Raw genomic sequence first — 23,396 nt, 5'->3', positions numbered from 1 at the left:
TGATTGTTACTGTTGCACTGTATATAATGAAAGACCAAAGCACTGGGTTGTTTGTTTGTTCATGCTTAAGTGTAGTATTTCACGTTTAATATGTGAGAGAAGCTGGTTTCAGTTCAGTCCGTTTTCACTGTGGATGGTGTGAGAAGTATCTTTTCATCTTTTAAGGTACTTCCTCTGAGGCATTGTTCAGATATTTGTTGGTTTGAAGCCAGCACCAGTATTGTCTATAGTGACTTTTAGTTGGGGGTTTGTTAAGTCTTTAGTGTTGGTCTTGTCCAATATAGTTGGTTTTTCACTTTGAGCTTGTTTTTTGGCCATCTCTTTTACCTATAGTTGCAATGTGAGCAAATAGAAGCAAATGGGTGCTCCGCAACTGTTGTGCTACCATGCTAATGCTAACACGTTACTTTTTTTCCCCCGTAGTGTAAAATACTCTTCTAGGGCTGTATTACAAATATTAGAGGGTTGGTTATGTTCTACAAGCTGTGCTTTGGTTGTCTTTGCCTAGGATGAGTTCAAGGATGGATTCTTCAAACCCATATTCCCATGAGAAGTCCCACATATATCAATAGGAGTACATTTTAGTAAGGACTACTTCTGAATAAAACTTTGCAGAATTGGTCCCTACTGTCTCAGTTTCTGAGAGGTTATCTAAGCCTGAGTAGGAATAAAACCACTGTCTACCAAAGTCAAAACAGGGTGTGTGTATCACAGTGTGACTTAGTGTCATATGATAAGTTAGTGTAGGAATAACTACAAGATCCTGAAAGCTTATAAATGGAGAAAGCTGGTTTTGTTCCTCACTTGTTTTTTAATTGCACTTTCTTGCCCTGTTAGATAACAAGCTGCTAGAGAAGACTGATCTCCATGCCGTGCTGGCTGATAAGCTGCAAGCAGAAAAGTATGACTTGCAAAGCAGACATGAGATCAGGTACTTGGAATTCTTTTTCAATCAGGATTGGGAGATGAACATTTCAATCAGCTCTCTCTCATACACTAAAACGTTATGCTCTATAGGTTACTACAGTAACTTGGAACCAAATATTCCAGTAGCTCCTGATAAACCTAGATTAGGTTGTAGATCACTTCATTACAAGGTCTTGCAGCTGTTACCCAGTTTAAGTCCATTCTTTTGGAAAGCTATCTTACAAATAGATTTTCAGACAGATAATGATTTATTTGGTCATTTGTAGCAGCCTCTGTATTTGATATGGGCTAAATTGGGCTATTATGCTATTGGACCTATTTGCCCCATAACTCTTATACTACTTCTCATTGTTAGCTTACAATACTACTTCAGTCAGTGACTTTGTCCAATTTCATAAGCATTGTAGGGAAAGACCAGGTCTGTACTTAAGGTAGAGGTTTTCAAACTTGGTGGCTTCATGGTCTCATGAGTCATGAAGACTTCCTTAGGGAGAAAAATGAGGTGGTAGAGTGCATTCTCTTCTCTTCTCCCTTCTTTCTGCTGCTGCGCCATGCCTCTTTCCCCCCCGCACCTCCCCATGCAAAAAAAAAGCCAGGTGACCATTAGCTTCAGAAAGCTTTGTTGCTGTAGGAAAAACCCAGCTACAGTTAGTTCCTTGCATTGACTGCATATGAACAGTAACAGATCAGGACTGATATTATTGCAATAAGGGCACAATAGTAGACTTCAATATTCATGACAATTATAAAGTTGATGTATACGAATTACTTCACCCACCAATGAAGTGCAGCTACCTCTAAAGTGGAAAACATATTGTGTAAAACCACTGTATACTGCTGAGGATAGGAAATGAATAATACTGTGTCGTACATAAACTGCAAGTGAAACATTAGGCAAGTAGAGTGTAATTAGTTGAAATAGAATTTGGCTGGCATACCACAGGCAAAACATTAAGTAACTAGAGTGTAATTACTTGTTAGAAATTGGCCAGCACACAGGTTGATACCCTTATGAAATATCTCAAAGGTTCTTTGGTGACCATAATATTTAAGGTTGTACAAGTATCTGCTCTGGCAAAAGCTATGTTTGTGGGGATTGTAACAGGCTGCCCTGCCATCTGAAATAGATTGTGCCATTGATAGCCAACTTTCATTTGTGGGAGGCTATGGCCAACTGAATAATAGTGCAAGAGCAAAGACGGGAAGGACTACAGTACATATAAACAAAGCCTTAAAAGTAAAATCCTAAGCCTTACTCTGGAAGTGCCCTCAGTGTACTCTTGTACTCCTTGATAGGGAGTGAATCCCACAACCATGGGTCTCTGGGAGACTGTCTTTACCTCCCCTAAAGGCTTGAGTGGGGAATGGCTGGTTCCACCTGAACTGACTTCCATATCCATGGTAAGTCAGAGGATAACAGGTGTTCCCTCGGGACTTTTTAAACTACCTTTGGACATACAGCTGTCTGGTAATTGCTTTCTATTATCACATTGGGCCACTGGGTAAGTGCTACCTGGGTAGGAAGAATAAGTTATCAACACCACTTCCTAAAAACCTAGACCTCCTGTTCTATTGGTGACCTGGTTTGAGCCTACTTAGCTTGTGAGATCTGATGTAAGAACAGCTCAAAGTGGTACTGTTGCAGGCAAAATAGAAATATTTGTTATTATGTAAACTAAAGTGAGAGGGAAGTTTGAAATGACCACATACTAGTGTCCCTCTCACATTCATTTCCCTTCAGAACACTAATCTGTCACTCTGACTCCTTTCTGTTTTTATGGTCTTCAGAGCAGATTAGCTAGGTTGTCCCATCTCTCCCGCCTCTTTTCTCCCCGGAGTACCAAACATAGGGTGATTACGCAAACAGATACTGCACATTTCCTTCTTATACTGTTTAGGGTTACTAGTATGTCTATTTTCTGATTTTTATTGTTTTAGAAAAACTGTGGGTTTTTTTAACTTCTAAAAAAGTTGCTTTGCTTGAATTATATCTTTTAAAAATTGACCTCCATGTTCCTGTGTGTGAGCTTCCAAAAAGCGTAGAAGATTTTGGTTATTGTGATGGGTAGCGTATTGTTTATATTAGTTTCTACTGGCTCCAACCTGATCAGGACTCCACTGTGCTGTACAAACAGAATAGGACAGTGCCAGTCCACAAGGAGCTTACAACTTCCATAGAGAAGATAGACAAAGTGTGGGAGAAGAAGCAGTGGCACAGAGAGGGCAAATGACTTGCCCAAGGTGTTACAACAGATCAGTAGCGGATCACAGAATAGAACTCAGGTTCCCTGATTCTCAGTCCATTGCCCTATCCCCTGGAACATGCTGCCTTCTGAAGAATTCTAGGCGCCATCATCTCCCTCCACAAACCACTTTAAATTCACCCAACCTTGCAGTTTTTGCAGTCCTTGGGGTACTGTATAAAAAGCCTCATCTTGCTTCTATTTTAACCTAAAACCAGGAGCTCTTAACATAGCTGGGTCTAAGTTCTATTTTGTAGTTAAGAGAGTGAACTCAATCCCTGGAAAATCAAGGAACCCTTCCAAACTGCTTAAAATTGTTCTGGGAGAAGAGGGTATTATGGAACTACTTTTCAGTCTGGTTTTATAGACTGGTCTGTTAATGGGGGGGGGGATAGGGCCCATAAGTAAAGTGACGACTTGTAAATTAAAAATTATGCAATTAGTAACTGACAGCATTGGGTTTACGGCATGTTGTAAGACTTGTGTTTGCCCTAGGCTAGGACTCAACTTGTCTAGCGTCTTTATGCACTTCCCGAGATCCTCTGAAGAAAAATTAAATGTTTATAAAGTGACAATCAGAACAGGAGAGAAATTGAAAATGTACCATGTACAGGAAAGGGCTAAATTATTTTTATCTAAGACTTAGGAAGAGGCAAAAAGATGGCGGTATAATATTCTAGATATAAGAAGCTGTAGAAGAAAAAACATTCTCACAAAGAGATGAGTATGTGGAGGAGACCAGGGCTAAATGAACTAAGGAAGTGGGGAGAGGAAGACAAGGAGGAGTAGGTCCAAAGAGGAAGGTTTTGTTGTATAACCTCAAATGCATGTGGGAGTCAATGGAATTCTTGGAATATAAAGACTATGTCAGAAGGCAGGCAGCAGCAACTCTGCATGTCCTTGGTGGGGAGATCAAGTTTAGGGAGGTGCAAGAGGAGATGAAGGCATTGATGAAGGGTAGTCAGGGAAATGGTGTCAGAATGTGATGGTATATCTGAAGGCATACAATTAAGAGAGGAAAAAGTAGAATTACATGACTGGGTGGGTACAACAACATGACAGGAAAAAGTGAGTTCTAGGTCAGGAATGAACCCCTCCACCCTCAGCCCCATGAGAGACAAAGAAACAAAAAACTTTATGAAACAAACTGAAAGTCTGAGCTGAGGATTATGGAGTAGTACTGGAGAGGAGTATTCTTGTCCAAAAGAACAAATTCTGTCCTTAAGACCTGTAGTTGAAGGGAATTAAGTCACATGTTTGCTCACTCAAGGAAAGTAGAGTCCCTACTTCTAGGATGCAAAGACCTCAAGTATTTTTTTATACTGTAGACTTCTTGACAGGGAGTTTCAAGAGGGTTATTGAAGGATGCGTTTAAATGATGTTTTAAATGTCATGCCCCACTAGGTCTGGCTATTTTAATTGGGGGGATAATGAGAGGTATAGACAGACTATAAAGAATTTAGAATTATGCATGAGACTTCCTTTCGTAATAAATTTCAGTAGAGGCTGGTTGCCTGGAGGGTTTTAACTCTACCTTAATGTTTGAATGTAGTTACGCAAATTTGAAATTGCAGGAGATGCTGTTATGAGGCTACCTAGGCAGAGGCTCAGAAGTCATCAACTTCTAGCTTGTGAAATCTTTCCTCTAAAATTCCAGTCCAGGGCATGATGGCACAAGGAATGAAGCTCAATTGCAGGAAATGGCCCAGCTGAGGATTAAACATCAAGAGGAGCTGACAGAGCTGCATAAGAAGCGTGGTGAGGTTAGAAAGTCCTCTTTCATGTATTTTCTGGCCCTTTGTGAGCATGGTGTCTGTGCAGTAATTGTGTAAAGATATTGGATTCTGATCCTTTTTCATTATCTTTGCTATTGTCAAATTTAAACTTCTGATAGGGTTGTTATCCCTTGACGCTTCTCAGTTGCAGAGTGTGCAACCTGTTCATGTGATTAACTTGTAGTATTGTTATAGTTCAAAGGATTTGCTTTTCCTGCATAAGTGAATCTTCTGGTTGCTACTTTATTTCCGTGCTTTTTGTGATATTTGAAAAAAGTAAATATTTCTTCCTCATATGTATCCTCAATGTTTGATGTGGTTGTGTCCAAAGGAGCCTTTCTGTCTGACAGGGCTGAGATAGTAAGGGACAGTAACAGTGATGACTACTACTCTTAAGTAGCAGACTTTCCAGTCTGATACTATCTGCTAGTACTGTGTCCAGAACTGTTTACTTCTTTGAAGAAGAGGAAGTTCTGAAAGATGCACACATTACTTATAAAGTTGGACTGCCACATTCTGACTAGGAGCCAATGAATGGCTGAAGTACAGGTGGCATCCTTGCATTTTTTGTAAATTTTTTTTCTCTCCCTAGTTGGCCCAGTCAGTGATTGATTTGAATAATCAAATGCAGCAGAAAGACAGAGAGATGCAGATGAACGAAGCAAAGTGAGTAGGAGCATTTCTTCTTTGTGATATAGGGCATGAGACCTACATTTTTGGTCAGGTGTTTGTTTTGTATTACAGTACTGCCTAGGAGCCCCAGCCATAGACCAGGACCCTGTTGTGCTATGCACAGTACAAACACACACCAAAAAGATTGTGTCTGCACCAAAGAGTGTTTTTCATTGTGTTATTTATGGTGTTGCTCTTCCAGGATTGCAGAATACATGCAAAAGATCTCTGAGCTGGAAACAGAGTGCCAGGAACTGCGCAGCAAGCTGCAAGAACTTGAGCGAGCCAATCAAACACTGAAGGATGAGTATGATGCTCTCCAGATCACCTTCACTGCCCTAGAAGAGAAACTGAGGAAAACTACTGAAGACAACCAAGAGTTGGTCACACGTTGGATGGCAGAGAAGGCTCAGGAAGCTAATCGGCTCAATGCAGAGAATGAGAAGGACTCAAGGTGAGATGTTGACCATATATGATCATAAGCGTGGTTTGAGTACGCCAGTCCTAGAGCGACCATTGTCTCCGAGAGTCTTCTGTTTACTCTGAAAACCTAGACATTCAAGGCAGAAAAGCTTCTGGAACTTCATGTTCATTCTCTGGGGCCAACAAAGGAAAATATGTTCTCCAGGGCTTTGTCTAATTGTAAATGACTAAAGTAATTACTTTTCCACTATTTCCTCAGGAAACTATTCTAGTCTAACAGATCAAACAGTTGGAATCTGTCTTCTGATTTTACCATGGTTGTATAACATACTGGTTACTTCTAGTTTTACCCCCTTGGACTAACCTAAACAATTTCTTCATTTTCTGTATCCCGTTAACTTAGTTGCTATTTGGCCAAGCGACTCATTAACTTGAATCAGTTCCTCATAACTTCTGGTTAATAGCCATGCATGCAGTCTTCAAAGTGTTCTCTTTCCAAATGCTGCTTACATACTTGCCTCCTTGGCATGTGATTCCTGTGTTAGCATCATATAATCTCACTAGGTTTCTTTGCTGACATATCATTATAGGGTTTGATTATGTAAAGAACTTTGTTTTTTTTCCCCTCCAGGAGGCGACAAGCCAAGTTGCAGAAAGAGTTAGCGGAAGCTGCCAAGGAACCACTGCCAGTTGAACAGTAAGTAACCCTAATTTCAGGCACTAGAAGTGTGCTAAAACTGAGGTCTGGGAAATAAATCTGTTTCTCCTGTCTGGTGTGAAAGTGTCTCTTCTTCTCATCACCATGCATGAATGTATTTTTGTTAGGGCTGTCAAGCAATTAAACAAATTAATCACACAATTAAACAATAATAGAATACCATTTAAATATATTGATTTCAATTACAATACAGAATACAAAGTGTACAGTGCTCACTTTTATTTTTTATTACAAATATTTGCACTGTAAAAAACAAAAGAAATAGTATTTTTCAATTCATCTAATACAAGTACTGCAGTGCAATCTCTTTATCATGAAAGATGAACTTAGAAATGTAGAATTATGTACAAAAAAAACTGCATTCAAAAATTAAAACAATGTAAAACTGTAGAGCAGGGATGGGCAAACTTTTTGGCCTGAGGGCCACATCGGATTTCTGAAATACTATGGAGGGCCAGTTAGGGGAGGCTGTGCCTCCCCAAATAGCCAGGCGTAGCTCGGCCCATGGACCCCCACCCCTGACTGCCCCCCGCCACCCCATCCAACCCCTTCTCTCATTCCTGACTGCCCTCCTGGGACCCCTGCCCCATCCAACCACCCCTTCTCCCTGACCACCCCTGGAACCCCTCCCCCTGACTGCCCCCCGCCACCCCATCCAACCCCCCTCTCCTTCCTGACTGCCCCCCTGGGACCCCTGCTTCCATTCAACCCCTCCCCCTGACCACCACCCTGAACTCTCCCGCCCTCTATCCAACCCCCACTGCTCCCTTACCACGCTCCCTGGAGCACCTGGGGCCCACGCCGCCCAAAGCACCAGGACAGGCAGCCATGCCGCCTGGCTGGAGCCAGCCACCGCACAGCACAGAGCACCGGGTCAGGCCGCAGCTCTGCATCTGCGCTGTCCAGCAAGAGCTCGCAGCCCTGCCGCTCAGAGCATTGCGCCAGCGGCGCAGTGAGCTGATGCTGCAGGGGAGGGGGAACAGCAGGGGAGGGGCCAGGGGCTAGCCTCCCAGGCCAAGAACTCAGGGGCCAGGCAGGAGGGTCCCACGGGCCGTAGTTTGCCCGCCTCTGCTGTAGAGCCAACATGTCCCCTCAGTCCTGCTTCAGCCAACCACTCAGAAACAAGTTTGGTTACAAGTTGCAGGAGATAATGCTGCCCGCTTCTTGTTTACAATCTCATCTGAAAGTGAGAACAGGCGTTCGCATAGCACTGTTGTAGCCAGCGTCCCAAGAAATTTACATGCCAGATGCTCTAAAGATTCATATGTCCCTTTATGCTTCAACCACCATTCCAGAGGACATGCGTCCATGCTGATGATGGGTTCTTCTGGATAACGATCCAAAGCAGAGCGGACCAACGCATGTTCATTTTCATCATCTGAGTCAGATACCATCAGCAGAAGGTTGATTTTCTTTTTTTGGTGTTTCAGGTTCTGTCTTTTCTGCATCTGAGTGTTTGTCTTAAGATTTCTCAAAACATGCTCCATGCCTCATCCATCTCAGATTTTGGACAGCACTTCAGGTTCTTAAACCTTGGGTCAAGTGCTGTAGCTATTTTTAGAAATCTCACATTGATACCTTCTTTGCGTTTTGTCAGATCTGCAGTGAAAGTGTTCTTAAAACAAACGTGCTGGGTCATCATCCGAGACTGCTATAACATGAAATGTATGGCAGGATGTGAGTAAAACAGAACAGGAGACATACAATTCTCCCCCAAGGATTCAGTCACAAATTTAATTAACACTTTTTTTTTTAAACGAGCATCATCAGCACGGAAGCATGTCCTCTGGAATGGTGGCCGAAGCTTGAAGGGTCGTACAAATGTGTAGCATGTCTGGAATGTAAATACCTTGCAATGCCGGCTATAAAAGTGCCATGCGAATGCCTGTTGTCACTTTCAGGTGACATTGTAAATAAGAAGCAAGCAGCAATATCTCCTGTCAATGTAAGCAAACTTGTTTAGCGATTGGCTAAGGATTGAGTGGACTTGTAGGCTCTAAAGTTTTATGTTTTCGTTTTGAGTGCAGTTATGTCACACAAAAAAAATCTGCATTTGGAAGTTACACTTTCACGATAGAGATTGCACTACAGTACTTGTTAGGTGAATTGAAAAATACTATTTTGTTTCATTTTTACAGTGCAAATATTTGTAATAAAAATAATACAAAGTGAGCACTGTACACTTTGTAATAGAAATCAATATATTTGAGTATGTGAAACACCAATAATATTTAATAAATTTCAGTTGGTATTCTATTGTTTAACAGTGTGATTAATTGTGATTAATTTTTTTGAGTTAATCGCATCAGTCAACTGATTAATCGACAGCCCTAATTTTTATAGAGAATTAGGGTAATTGATATTTTTATCTTCAGTAATTGTGATAGAGGAGTGTTAAAACTTGAAAAGTCAGTTTAAAATCAGAAATATGTAGTAAATTTCCTTATTTGTATGTTTATAGAATGAGGAACTCTGCTGTGACTAAGAATATCAATTCAAGTTTGAAAGTCCTAAGACAGGTTCATTCAGTGAATTTGAACTCGTATCTCAACAGAATACAATTTCTGTGATGCAGTCCCTTTGGCATTTGGAATAGTTCTCCTGATCTGGGAGTGAGGGCCACTGGAGGCCACTTAGGTCTGGAAAAAGTTGGGACTACGTAAACAGTATGGTAGGGTTTCATGTGAGAGCAGAGATTGTACAGATTGGAAAAACAATATCAATTACTTCCGTGCTGGAATGGATTTATGCCTAGTTTCTGCTTTGCTTGCTCACTTACTGCCTTAAGTATGAAGTGCCCATACCACTCAGTTACCAACTAGGTAATATGCAGATTAACTGTAAACCAATATGGGAACCTGAGAGGGTGTGTATGGGGGGAATATTCGTTCACTTTATTGCTGAATAGAGTTGCTGTCTTTGGGGTTTGACAAAGGGAGTTGATTACAACGGGCCTTATTTGGCTGATTCAAAAGGAGGCATGTTCCCATACTTCTCCAGGGATGATGATATTGAAGTGCTTGTGGATGAAACTTCTGACCCAGCTGAAGAGACTTCCCCAGTGCGAGCTGTCAGCCGGACATCCAGGTATGTAGACTGATATTCCTGTACCTTTTTTAAGGTGCCTTTTGAAATGTCAATATAACTTAAGAAGAATGGGTAGTGGTTAATGAAAACTGTTGAAAAGTTACTTAACTCCCTTCCCACCTAGACTTAACACACACATTTCTTACTACAACACAGCAGCAAGGGTGGGTAGAGTTATATGAACAGCCCCCAACTGCGAGAATAGGGGTCAAGGAGTGATTGACAAATCTAAACAAAGTTTCAAATTGCTTAAACCCAATGAAGAAAGTCCTTTCTCAAAGTTTATAAGGTCCTTAACCTCACCCCCATTTATATATTCCAAGCTGTTATTAATGGTGACCTGCATCATCTGCTGCTGCTGCTCCCATGGGATCTTCCCTCCTGAGCTTGGGTCTGAAAGGGAAAGCCTCTTTTTTCCCAGATACTTGGTGTTGTGAACTGTATTTATTGATCTTCATTTGAACAATCTGTTCATAAGGCTTAAACCTGTCCTCTCCTCCTCTTTAGTAAGCGACTGTCCCAGCCTGCTGGAGGCCTTCTGGACTCTATCACTAATATTTTTGGGTAGGTTAGAACACCTTCACCTTTTCTTGTTTATATATTGGTTTCAATGTACACCAGAATTTTCGTGATCTAAGGAATAGAGATGTCATAATGTCAGCCTTTCTTCTAGTTTCTGCTTTTTTTTCTTTTTGTTCTCCTCAACTTCCTGTTTCTTCCATCTTGACGTATGCTGACCTCTGACCTTTCCCTCCAGTCTATCTGAGTCTTCCCTTTTGGGACATCACTCTTCTGATGCTGCCAGGTGAAATCATTATCCACTCTTAGTCCAGCATGTGAATATATGACACTGAAGTAATGTGGAACCCAGCTTCACTACCCTGATAAGTCTTCAGATGTTCATAACACTGGCTAGAAACTTTCCAGTTAGCAATTCAGGCAGTCCTTCTGAATGGAGCAGTATGTGGATTTGGTTCTTTTTAATGACAGTGCAGTAGTCAGCACCTCACTGGCTGGGGTCTCTTCTCCAGTGACTGTGCTGTAGTCAGACCCTCTAAGTGGAGTCCTGCATTAGGTGGAAGGTCTTTCTTTAAGACAGTTTTGGAGTCTGAGCTTTCAAACAGGGTACTCCACTGGCTGGGATCTTCTCACAGCCACAGTAGTGCAGTCTGAACTAGACACAATGGTGGGGTTGCAGTCTGTCCCTCTATACTCATTGTGATGTTTACATTGTTTGACTCAGTACAAGAAAAGATGACTGCTCAGACATTAGCTGGTAGTGAATTTGATAGTGTGGGAGCAAACTAAGGTTAAACTAGGTAAGAGAGAGTGCAGGCATGAACTGATGCATACTGCCATGTGAGAGAATACAATGTAATCTGATAAAATGCAGTCTTGCAAGGAGTGGGGGAAAGAATAAAGTAAGGATTTTGGCCCTGTGTCTCATCCACCCCACAGTGATAGTTGGGCTCATCCAGGTCTGTGCCTGCCACTTTGAGAAGAACTGCATCCACTCTTCTATTTAACGTATTTTTCTTTGTGTCCCATCGCAGGAGGCGCTCTCTGTCCTCATTTCCCGCTCCCCAGGAAAATGTAGACGTGCATCCAGGTTCCAGTAAAGAAGTGAGAGTGCCCACTACTGCAGTGTATGTCTTTGTAAGTATATCCAGGAACTACAAGATTCTTCAGACACTTCCTGCTTAAGAGGAGGAGAATTTGACCTTTGAGTAGCAAATGCTATCTAGAATAATATGGCTCTGCTTGTTTAAACTGTTCCAGATAATGTTTTAAATCTAGAAGATGACTCGTGAATTGGCAAGGCAGCTAGGTCCATTTAATCCATATTGACTTTACTCTCAGCCTAGATATCCACCTAAAACAAAAATTCACTCAGGTGCATGCATCCTTCATGCTTTTAATGTTCCTCCTTTTGTGGTCATAGTTAAGTTTATGTACATCTTGCTGAGGTCAATGATGACTAGTAAAAGATCTGAGTGCACAAAAGAATCGCACTCCTATTACCCTTTCAGCTCCCAACAGTCTCTTTGTCCCATCATACTATAGCAGTGCTGTGATTGCGGGAGAGGCTGCTGACAATATAGGATAAGTTCAGTGCCTGTTATCCACAGTGTAAGGAAGCATGGCCCTGAATGTCATCCAACAGAACCGATTAAGGAGTTTACGGTGTTGGGGTGTCTTGATTTGTGGTGTGTGTGATCTCAAGTTTTCAAGCTGAGACCTCTTGTATATGTTATGGAATGGTGAGGCCACTTTTGAATCTGAGTCTGTGCAAGGCAACTCTACGTTGTTCATTTTATAGCTGGAAAATTGAAGCAAACTCTTGTGAACCAGTTACTTGCTTTGAATGCTCATGTAATAGAGATGGTTGCTGAATGGTGAAAGAAATCCCAGAGATTTCCTATACCGCTCCTACTACCTGGGTAATTCACCTGAATTTTTGTGGTATTCTGATTTGTTTAATGTAGGCTTTGCTAATTTTATTTAGTATGGGCCTTCTGCATATGAAAGATGATCACATTTGGGCTAGATCACGATTGTGTGCAGCCTACTCTTCAGCAAGCTCTGTATGGTGCTACAGTCTGACAGTTCTCTTTGGTGCTGATGTCATTTGGGGTGGCTGTGATTGTGCTTTTTGTTCACGCTCCCCCAAGGATGCACATGATGGAGAAGTGAACGCAGTGCAATTCAGTCCTGCTTCCCGGTTACTAGCAACAGGAGGCATGGATCGGAGAGTTAAACTCTGGGAAGTCTTTGGAGGTAAGTGTCTGCTCTGAGTTATTGTGTGAAGAGACATAGGCATAAAGAGCACTTTGTGTTTTATACCAAATTTAGAATCCCATACAGTTGACTCATACAAAATGGATTTCCCCTAAAGTTTTTAACTCAGTTGCTGGTGTTTAAGTTGAGCATGCTGTTTTACAGTTCCAGACAAACACTATATAAGTGTGAAGCAGTTATGTTAGGTCAGCCGAAATATACTCGAAACGGGGGAGTAAAGCCAGGCTCAAGCAAACTGATCAAAAGCCGTTGCCACTTATGTAATTCATTTTTGTGTTGCTGTGGTAATTGTCCAGTGTGTTGGCCAAATGGATCTAACCCAGAAGTTCAAATCCTTCCCCCTATTTGTATCCAATTCACTGCTTAATTGTTTCTTTCTGCATACAGATAGGTGCGAACTGAAAAGTTCTCTCTCTGGCAGTAACGCAGGGATTACGAGTATCGAATTTGACAGTGCTGTGAGTATTTGTATAATACCCATAGTCTGTGTTTGGGGAGAAATTAATTGCAGTAGCTTGTGCTCGGCTACCAGTTTCACACACATGCTTTGAAATACATCCCCAAACAAACAAGTTAAAATACTTGTAGGAATACCTGACAAACATTTTAAAATATAGTACAAAACTTTTTCATACAGTAGGCTGAACTCTAGTTTCAAAGGGACACGTCAGTGAATTAAGCTTAACCCAAATTAAGGCCACTGTATTATGAATAGGGGTATGTCTACACTTAAAACACTATAGCAGCACTGCTGAAGCACTTCAGCATGGACAGACACTACAACAGAGGAGGGCAAACTGTGGCCCATGAGCCACATCCGGCCTGCGGGACCCTCCTGGCCGGCCCTTGAGCTCCTGGCCGGGGAGGCTAGCCCCAGGATCCTCCCCTGCTGTTCCCACTCCCCCGCAGCCTCAGCTCACCGTGCTGCCAGCCCTCTAGGCGGTGGGGCTGCAAGCTCCTGCCAGGCAGCATGGCTGCAAGAGCCGCCAGCCTGCCCCGGTGCTCTAGACTGCATGGTGGTATGGCTGGCTCCGGCCAGGCGGTAAGGCTGCCAGTCCTGGTGCTCTGAACGGCATGGTAAGGGGGCAAGGAGTGGGGGGGAGGGGTTGGATAAGGGGCAGGGGGTCCCTGGGGCAGTCGGGATAGGGAGTAGGGGGCGGTTGGATGGGGCGGAGGTTCTGGGAGGGCGGGCGGTCAGGGGATGGGGAATGGGGGGGTTGGATAGGCATGGGAGTCTATCCATGGGGGGGGGGGTGTGGATAGGGGACGATAGGGGATGTAGATAGGGGACCACAAGAAGGATGTGGATAAATTGGAAACAGTCCAGCAAAGGGCAACAAAAATGATTAGGGGTCTGGAACACATGACTTATGAGGAGAGGCTGAGGGAACTGGGATTGTTTAGTCTGCAGAAGAGAAGAATGAGGGGGGATTTGATAGCTGCTTTCAACTACCTGAGAGGTGGTTCCAGAGAGGATGGTTCTAGACTATTCTCAGTGGTGGAAGAGGACAGGACAAGGAGTAATGGTCTCAAGTTGCAGTGGGGGATATTAGGAAAAACTTTTTCACTAGGAGGGTGGTGAAACACTGGAATGCGTTTGCCTAGGGAGGTGGTAAAATCTCCTTCCTTAGAAGTTTTTAAGGTCAGGCTTGACAAAGCCCTGGCTGGGATGATTTAATTGGGGATTGGTCCTGCTTTTGAGCAGGGGGTTGGACTAGATGACCTCCTGAGGTCCCTTCCAACCCTGATATTCTATGATTCTATGATGATGGGGGGGTGTGGATAGGTGGTAAGGGGACAAGGCGCAGGGGGTGTTGGATGGGTCGGGGGTTCTGAGCGGGGCAGTCAGGGGATGGGAAGTGGGAGGGGATGAATAGAGGGCGGGGGCCAGGCTGTTTGGGAAGGCACAGCCTTCCCTACCTGGCCCTCCATACAGTTTCGGAACCTCGATGTGGCCCTCAGGCCAAAAAGTTTGCCCACCCCTGCACTACAGCAACGGGAGGGGTTCTACCATTGCTGTAGTTACTCCACCTCCCCGGGAGGCAGTAGCTAAATCAATGGAAGAATTGTTCTGTCTACACCGGAGGTTAGATCATCATAGCTTTGTCTCGAGGTGTTGATTTTTCACACCCCTTAGAATCATAGCTATGCCAATGTAAGTTCCCGGTGTAGACCAGCCCTAGGAATATCCACATGGGTTTAATGCAGTTTAATTTATCCATTTCAAATTCACACCTGTAGGTAATTTGGATTAACTTTCCTGAGTCATTCCCCTCTTCACCCCACCCCATAGACAAGCCCTAGAACTCTGATCTGCACTTCACTTTTCAGAAGATAAACAGAATCCAGTCATCTGGGCTACTGGGAATTTTAAAATGAGCTAGGTCTTACCCCAGCTGTGAATTTCCACTGCTGCCTTATGAGCTCCTTGAAACTACTAGAGTTGTATGTATCTGCTCCTGTTTTATGCATTGAGAAATGTTTATAACTTGGTGGTGAGGTTTAGATGCCTCTCTGAGGTCTGTGATGAATAGTAAAAGGTCTGACTGCCTGAAGGATTACACTTCCATCACCCTTTCAACTCCCAGCAATTTCTCACCCATCATAACCCAGCAATGCTGTGACTGGGGGAGTGTTTGCTGACAAATTGTGATGTGTTCAGTTCATGTTCCCTAGAGCATCACAGGCACAATTCTGATCTGCATCCAACAGAACCAGTCAAAGGAGTATGGAGTTTTGGAGGTGCATATCTGGGTACATGATCTCAAACTTCCTTGCTGAGACCTCTTTCACCATGTATGAACTAAGGCCAAGTTTGAAGCCATCTTTACAGCTTAGCATTTCTGTGCTTTCACATTATTGATACACCTTCAAAAACATCTTACGTTGGTCTTCACCAGTTCACCAGAGTCCGCAAACTGGGGCTCCCCCTCCGGGGGGTGCAGAGGAATGTCAAGGGGGACACAGCAGGCCAGGGAAGGAGCGCATGTCATGTAAGCCCTGCTCTACCCCCAGTTCTGCTGTGGGCCCAGTCCCAGCCACCCAGACGCTAAAAGTCTGGTTACTCGCAGTAACCGGTCTCCACCCCTGGAGGGTGGGAAGAGCAGCAGCAGTTGCTGCTGCTGGAGCCTGGAGGAGCACTCAGGCGGCTACAGTGAGAGAGGTATCACTTTCTCCTGCCCTGAGCGCAGCTCCCTTTCCCTTGCCTCACTCACACACATCCCCAGAGTGTGGCTCCCCCTCCTCCGTTATGCCCCACTAAACCCTCGCCCCGACTCCCGGGGGGGGGCGGTGAGGGTGTGGACTGGGCAAGGGGGGGGTTGTGATTGAGAAAGTTTGGGGACCACTGCACTAGAGGGTTGTCTGGTGTTGCTAACCTGTTTGGAGAAACTTGTTCTGGTGTAGGTGGCTTGATCATATTGCAGATCTTGTCAGAACAGATGCATTCTGGGTTCCATGATATTTTTTCTGAATCAGTCACCTGACACTGACAGGCACAAGCCTTGTCCTTCTGGGATTTTTCTTGAGAAATAACTTTGCCATACAGTGTCTTGAAATATGATCTCTGTCTAGAGTGAAAGGAAGGAGCCACCACCCTCAGGATACCTGTATACCCATTTGTCCATCTCCTGACCAGAACTTACTTAGTTTCAACTACCTCTGTTGAGAACCCGGTAGATGGGAGTGAAATTGACAAGAATCAGGCGAGCCTCACTCTGCAGTTTGGGTCAGCTAGGCCCAACAGCGGGGGCAGATGCTGGAGCTATTTGTGGGGAAGGAGAGCCAAAAAATAGTCTGGGTAAAGGCACAGTAGGAGAAAACCCCGCCATCCTTGCAGCAGTAAGGAGGTTATGAGTAGAAATGGTCTGGAAAGAATGTCCCTTCCTCCCAGCACTGTGGCCACTATTCCTTTTATAGCCAATTGTTCGGGAATGAAAAAATTACATCTTTGTTGAAAATGTCTTGAAAATCTTCTTCATCCAAACTAATTGGTGCTTCCCTCCGCCAGTTGCTTTCTTAGCAGTATGGCAGTAAAGTGAACCCTGTGGATTGTCTGTTCTAATGACTATCCCATAGTATTGAGACTTGCTGGGTGTAGTAGTTTACTTCTTTCAGTCACTGTGGGAAATTGACTTAAATCCCTCCTGTTTCCACAGGGCTCCTATCTCTTAGCAGCTTCAAATGACTTTGCCAGCAGAATCTGGACTGTAGATGACTATCGGTTACGGGTGAGTCTCCTGCAAAAGTCAAGCAATGTGTAGGCTCTTTCTGACCAGTATTCTCATTTATGTTCTTACAAAGGACACTGAAAAATTGTGGATTCCACTGTTTTAGGATCTTGCCAAAGTGGGGTTCGTTTTTTTTTTTCTTTTTGCTCTCTTGCAAAACATTAATTGGATTTTTATCCCTTTTTTTAATTGAAGAGAGCCTTTACAGCATAACCTGATGTGCAACACTGGCCTCTGCACATAGCCTCACAGAAACCTCTCCAGATAAATAGCGACCAAATATATGAACTTTCCTCTGCACATAGGAAGTATTAACTTTAGAACCATTTAAATGTTAAGATACAGCAGTCTTAAGGACCCAAAGGCTGTAACATGGTTCAGGGATTTAGTTAAAACACAGTTCTATTTCCTAGACTAGATGCATGTTAACTGAGTAGGTGCCAGCCTGGGTCCCTGACTCAATTGTTGGAGTAGACAAGCCCTGAAGCACTAGTCTCTAATCAGGATACTTAACAAAAGACTAATCTCTTGCTCATGTTCTTCCTCCACCTCTTCAGAATGGACTCTTTGGCCCTTGTCCAAAGAAGGACATGCCTGTGATCTCCCTAGGCTGAAAAGTGCTCTCTTCCCTTAGCAGAGAAAACTGTCTAAGAGGCTTCAGTTATTCCTGCTCCTGGACATGATCCTTGTTCTTAAATTTTTATTTTAGGAATATTTCACCAAACATTATTTGGCATGCTGCCTCTAACCCAAGATATGTTTAGTTGCTCTTACAAGCTGTCGCATACACAATCTGGCATGAAGCATTTTGGAATAGCCAGGCCTGTTCCCTTTCTGACACAGAAGCTCTGCTGTCATTTCTGCACTGGTTAGCCTCTCACGCTCTTCAGGCATTAGAAGTGAACTTGAATCTCTCTCTTTGCCCCATGTTGCATTATTTGCTCTGTAGATCTTCAGCATTTTACGTATTGTTCTAAAGTACACCTACAATATAATTCACTTGATTGCTTTTAATATGAAGATATTTATCTCCAGAATGTTAGATCTTGTATGGGAAACCTTCCTGAACATGTCAAAATCTTTGCAGCTTTAGATCGGCCCAAAAATCCTACCATCAGATAGAAACAAAGGTGTATAACAGTTTAATAGATCATCATTAAGAATATGATTGTCACAAAGGTCATGGATTTCATGACTTTCTGGGAAGTCCATGACTACTTCTGCGCCAGGACTGGAGCAGCTGTCAGTCCCAGGGCTGCTGGAGCAGCTGTCCAGTGACCAGCACAGTGGCTAGGGTTGGGTCAAGCCCTGTGGGGCTGAAGCAGGGTATTCCCACCCCAAGCCGAGCATTTGTAGTAAAGGTCAGGGACAGGTTGTTGGGCAGTAAACAAAAATTCACAAAAGCCATGACCTGTCCCTGACTTTTGCTAAAACTACCTGTGACAGAATCTTAACGTTAATCATTATTAACTTTGTGTGAAAAGTCCCCATGCAAAACTCCCCTCAGTCTTCACAAGATCTTTCTGCAATTTTCCAGTGTCCCTTCAGGCTTTGGGTCAGTACCATCACTGCTCACTGAGTTAATACAGCACATTGACTTCCTTGTCTGAATGGGTTTGGTGCATGGATTTATCATAGAATCATAGAATATCAGGGTTGGAAGTGACCTCAGGAGGTCATCTAGTCCAATCCCCTGCTCAAAGCAGGACCAATCCCCAATTTTTTTCCCAGATCCCTAAATGGCCCCCTCAAGGATTGAACTCACAACCTTGGGTTTAGCAGGCCAATGCTCAAACCACTGAGCTATCCCTCCCTCCTATCTTTCTTGCATGTTCATTGAGGGCAGTTGAGTTGATTTGATATTAAATCCTGCATCAAACTACCTATTTATAAACAAGTATTCACTTGCTAATGGCAGTGCATCAAGGGTGGTAATGGAATATTCTTCAAGGTTATAAATATCCTCTCCATAAAATTGTGGTATCCAGAGATTAACTGTCATGTTGCAACCACTGAGACAATCCATGACCTTTCGGTTTTAGTGCTGTGCAATAATTTTTCAGTTCCTCACTCTGCTCCCATTTCACTTCCATTTTTAAGTCTTCTGGTGGTTCTGTAGTTCATGTAGCAGTGTGCAAGTCAGAAGTTCAGTGACTAACAGTAGAAGATTTGATTTTTGGGAAGGATTGCTCTCTGATCACTTTCCCTGTTCCCGGCAGTCTATCCTCTTATGCTACATTAGTTCTATGATTGACAAAAAAGTATCTAATAACTTGTGGTGATTGTACTTCATGTTCCAACGGGCCCTGACTGCAGTTGGCATCAGACAGAAACAGTCATGGAAATCTGCTGATAGGAGCAATTCTCTAATTTCTGGAGATCTCCGGCTTTCAAGCTGAGACTTCAGAGTTAACACTAGATCCCTTTTTCCTTTACTTGACAGTCAGCTTCTGAAATCTGGAGACACCATCATTCCAACTCTTACTATGCTTTAGTCCATCCCCTGGTCTATCCTTTAAGACTGTTGTAGTTACCATCCTTCCAACCAAGGTTACTAGGAGTGGTAGAAAAGAGTCATAGATTTCAAAAGAACTACTCCTTAACTAGTGAAAGGAGTTGCAATTGAGGGAGAGAGTATCTCCAACCCAGAGGGAGTACTCTTGGCACTTGCTGACTCATGGAGAAGCAGACTGGGAGTCAAAACTACATTCTGTTTAACCTGAATGGAAAGAGGAGCGCTTTTTTTTTTTTGGTGACCCATGCCTCTAGTCAAACATTAGACTAAGGTGGGAGGAGTTGAATCAAAGACTTTGTCCCTGTTAAGCTGCTGAATGGCAAGATCATAGCCATGAGGACAAGAAGCAATTGTAGCTGAAACTGCTCATTTACACCATGTAAATCTTCTCTCCCCAGCACACACTGACAGGTCACAGTGGGAAGGTTTTGTCAGCCAAGTTCTTGCTGGATAATGCACGCATCGTGTCGGGGAGTCATGACCGGACCCTCAAGCTCTGGGACCTGCGCAGCAAAGTTTGTAAGGAAACCATTTCCACCCCAGCACCAACGTCCTTCTGTCTTTCGCACACCTCTTATTCCCTTTAGTGGATGTAAACAAAAGTTTTACTTCAGCTTAATTGTTTTATTCTCTTAGTCTCCAAAAAGCAGGAAATTGCAGCCATACTGCTTTTTGATGATATTCTGATCTTCGGTATTGCAAGCTAAGCAGGGTCAGGCCTGGCTGTTACCTGGATGGGAAACCTAAGAAAAGACCATATGCTACAGTGAAAAGCATTGCTGATTGAGTAGGCCACTGCATTCTAGACCCTCTTGTCCATCAAACTGTAGAAAGTTGGAGGCAGGTCAGACCTTACAACCCTGGGTTGGTCTTAAGTTCCCTCTTGAAATCCCTCCAATTCCTGCCTCCAATGAAGCAAATGGCAGGATTCAGTTTTTCCATAGCAGAAACATTTGCCTTAAAATATTTTCCTGGTTTCTTCAGTACAACTTGGCACAGAGACAGCCTTTCTCCCCCAGCGTCCTACACTCTTTTTTGTGTATAAAGGGGAGTGTGTCATGTTGCTCATCCATGATTTGTTTGACTAATTATGAAGTGGTGGTAAAACACCTTATACAGTTGTAGAGATGTTGGGCATGGTAGTCAAGTGGTTCAGGGGAATAATGTGCTGTTGGGGATTTTGGATTCTCAGTAATCAGTTTCTTCTAAGACAGAGCTCACCTGTCCCCACCCCACCGCCCATGACCCCAAACTCCTCTCAGGGCAGTAGTTTCAGTGCAGCTACAGAATTTTGATGTTTGCTGTTGTGTGACTTTTAAATACTGCTATCAACTTGTACAGCACAATGGGAATGAGACTGTGTTGTTAGTGACACCTCCCTCCCCCTTTTTTTTCTTAAAGGTATAAAAACAGTATTTGCAGGATCAAGCTGCAATGATATAGTGTGCACAGAGCAGTGTGTGATGAGTGGACATTTTGACAAGAAGATTCGCTTCTGGGACATCAGGTAAAACTATCCTCTGACACGGGTTAGATTCTCTAGCAATTTAATGCTAAAGAACATAAGATGAATCTGTGAATTGTGACCCTTCCATTCTTTGAGTTCTCCATTGCTTGGAATATTTATTACAGGAATATGAGGAAGTCATCAAGAATAAATAACCTTTTTGCACATGATAGAACTGCTGTTTTGATCTCTGAGCTATTAGTAGCATGTTGTGTTATATATTGACAGCAGATTAGCCCCTGAGTAAGGAAATATCTTGCATTGTTCTCTTATCTTTCTGGCCAGTTTTAAGTATCCCTAGCTGGTTCTGAAGGAAGTTCTGAACAGTCCTTGGCTAGGGACAAAATATCCACAATGTGAGACTTTAGTTGGGAAATAAGAAAAATGTGGAAGTGGATAATGAATAAGTGGATACTTATTCTCCTATCCCCATGCACCGGGGCAAGTCTAGGATACAGATTTTGATGCTCATGTGACAGGATCTATTCTGAGGGAATTCTGTGCTTAAAAAATAAAAATTCTGCATATTTTATTTGTCAATAAATAAATGTGAGGGCTCCAGCATGGTAGTGCGGAGCACAGGCACTGGCTGCACGGAGATGAGAGATCACCCTGCTCTGGGAGCCCGAAATGACATGCCTGGGCTGCTGTGGAGGGGCACTTGACCCCCTCTTGCGGTTTCCTTTTGCTTCCTTGTCAGAGAATCATTTGTCTGCGGGGGATGGGAATTCTGGTCGCGCACAGTGGCACAGTGTTCCTCCAGGAGTAAAGATCCTTGATGCCTAGTTACCCATGCTGTTTCCTGTCTTCAGGACTGAGAGCATAGTGCAGGAGCTGGAACTGTTTGGGAGGATCACAGCTTTAGACCTGAACCCAGAGAGAACAGAGCTCTTGACCTGTTCCCGAGATGATATGCTGAAGATCATTGATTTGCGAGTCAATGCTGTCAAACAGACTTTCAGGTGAGTGTGATCCCAGTAAGGTATGTGTCAGGTGGCTGGATTTTTGTGGCATAATTGTAACTTTGGTGTTGCCCTTGTCCTTTATGAATGAAACCTTCCAATTAGTCCCTCAATGGGGAGGTGAAAGCCTTTGGAGACATGTCTCTGACGATGTAGTTTGCACATTATCCATGAATTGACACCAAAGATCTATTTTGTCAAGATTTTGTCTCCACCTCTTCAAAGGAGACTGTTTGTCCCCCTCACTGGGGAGAAAAGTCCTTCTGATTAGGTTGGAGAAAGAGAGGTGGCTTGTGTTAAACAGAATGTAGAATTTATCTCAGTCAATGCAATAATCTTCATTTAGTCTTGAGGAGCTAGCTTTCCCAAGATTCATATTAAAAACGTAACTATCTGATTCCAACTTGTTTCAGTGCCCAGGGATTCAAATGTGGATCTGACTGGACCAGAGTCGTGTTCAGGTAAGAGGCCAAACTGGTGAGACTGAGTGAAGTTTGGGATGGGAGTGGGGGCCAGCTGTTTGGTTTATTGCAAATTCTGCAGTAACATTTGAGGGCAAAGTTCCAAACCAACATACGCTGTCAAGCAATTACCAGTCGGCAGCATGCATTGATTGCTTCTTGATCACTTGTGCTACAACGCAAGCAGTAGGGTAGCCATTAACACTAGTCATAGGACAAAAGGGGACACTTAGCACTGGGCAGTCAGCAAAACTGTTTTCAGACTTGGGTATCTACAATTAGACACCAAAAGAGCTCACCGTTTGTAAAAATCAGGAAAAAGGGAACAGCCAGTGTTCCATATAGTTTGCACACCCCCTATATTAAAACAAAGTTAATGTTGGAAAAACAAGCCTTGAAAAGCAAGAAAATGTCAGAATTAAGGTTGTCCATGGAACCTTAATTTGGCCCCCAGTGCATATTTATTATATCTTATTACAGTCTCCTTCCACCTTGGGCTTGTCATCCAATCTTCTCTTCTTCTCCACCCACTCCTAAGCCCCATGTGCCAGTCTCCTGGCTCAGCCAGTTCTTGGGTCTCCCTTCTGCTTTTGAGTTAGGCTACTTCCTCCTCCACACTGCCTGGACACCACCAGCAAGGGCATTGAGAGCAAAAGAGGGATAGTCACCTGGCTGCCAGTTCTGGTGCCCAATGTCATAGTAGCCAGGAATAGCAATTGCAGGGAATTCCTGTTCAGCCCCTGTGACCCTGGGCTGGAACATTCCACTATAGATGGAATCTTCAGAGAATTTAGCTGGCAAGTTCTAACACGTATCTACTGAGCATCTGTGAACTGCAGTTTTTCATAGGCTTTAATTTGTCTGAATCTGGGTAGCTTTTCATGGGAACAAGAAAAGGCACATCGCTGAAACCAGGGTGACAACCCCTCCCTTAGACTATATGTTCTTATTCCAAAGCGTGCAGGTGATAGAGCTTCTCAGTGAAATGTTGAAAGAATTGTTTTAATATGGAAACATTTTTCTAATATCCTTCTCAAACGATTGAACCATTTTTGCTGAAGTTCAAGTAAAAATTGTC

At 43.3% G+C, this 23,396-nt stretch overlaps 1 protein-coding gene and 2 non-coding genes across 8 annotated transcripts in view; all 3 read left to right on the top strand.

The window, feature by feature from the left end:
* ATG16L1 (autophagy related 16 like 1) overlaps positions 1–23,396 on the top strand; it is a 28,746-nt gene that overhangs the window by 1,512 nt on the left and 3,838 nt on the right. Inside the window, exons 2-17 of one of the 6 annotated variants that reach the window (XM_073360186.2) lie at positions 838–931; positions 4,828–4,933; positions 5,538–5,611; positions 5,820–6,071; positions 6,672–6,737; positions 9,759–9,845; positions 10,353–10,409; positions 10,603–10,650; positions 11,399–11,501; positions 12,518–12,623; positions 13,032–13,102; positions 16,802–16,873; positions 19,787–19,907; positions 20,790–20,895; positions 21,708–21,857; positions 22,271–22,318. In XM_073360186.2, the coding sequence (XP_073216287.1) occupies positions 838–931; positions 4,828–4,933; positions 5,538–5,611; positions 5,820–6,071; positions 6,672–6,737; positions 9,759–9,845; positions 10,353–10,409; positions 10,603–10,650; positions 11,399–11,501; positions 12,518–12,623; positions 13,032–13,102; positions 16,802–16,873; positions 19,787–19,907; positions 20,790–20,895; positions 21,708–21,857; positions 22,271–22,318 (1,561 nt within the window). Of the gene's footprint in view, positions 1–837; positions 932–4,827; positions 4,934–5,537; positions 5,612–5,819; positions 6,072–6,671; positions 6,738–9,758; positions 9,846–10,352; positions 10,410–10,602; positions 10,651–11,398; positions 11,502–12,517; positions 12,624–13,031; positions 13,103–16,801; positions 16,874–19,786; positions 19,908–20,789; positions 20,896–21,707; positions 21,858–22,270; positions 22,319–23,396 lie in introns of those variants that run through there. The other 5 variants (XM_073360188.1, XM_073360190.1, XM_073360191.1 and 2 more) reach the window with 5 other exon arrangements.
* On the top strand, positions 11,812–12,085 carry LOC140917820 (small Cajal body-specific RNA 6). Its single transcript, XR_012161011.1, has one exon.
* Positions 15,163–15,429, top strand: LOC140917819 (small Cajal body-specific RNA 6). Its single transcript, XR_012161010.2, has one exon.

This window comes from Lepidochelys kempii, chromosome 9 (assembly GCF_965140285.1).
Source record: "Lepidochelys kempii isolate rLepKem1 chromosome 9, rLepKem1.hap1, whole genome shotgun sequence".
Classification (NCBI taxonomy): Eukaryota; Metazoa; Chordata; order Testudines; family Cheloniidae; genus Lepidochelys; species Lepidochelys kempii.
Note: the sequence above shows the minus strand (reverse complement) of the source record. Positions and strands in the feature narration are given on the sequence as shown.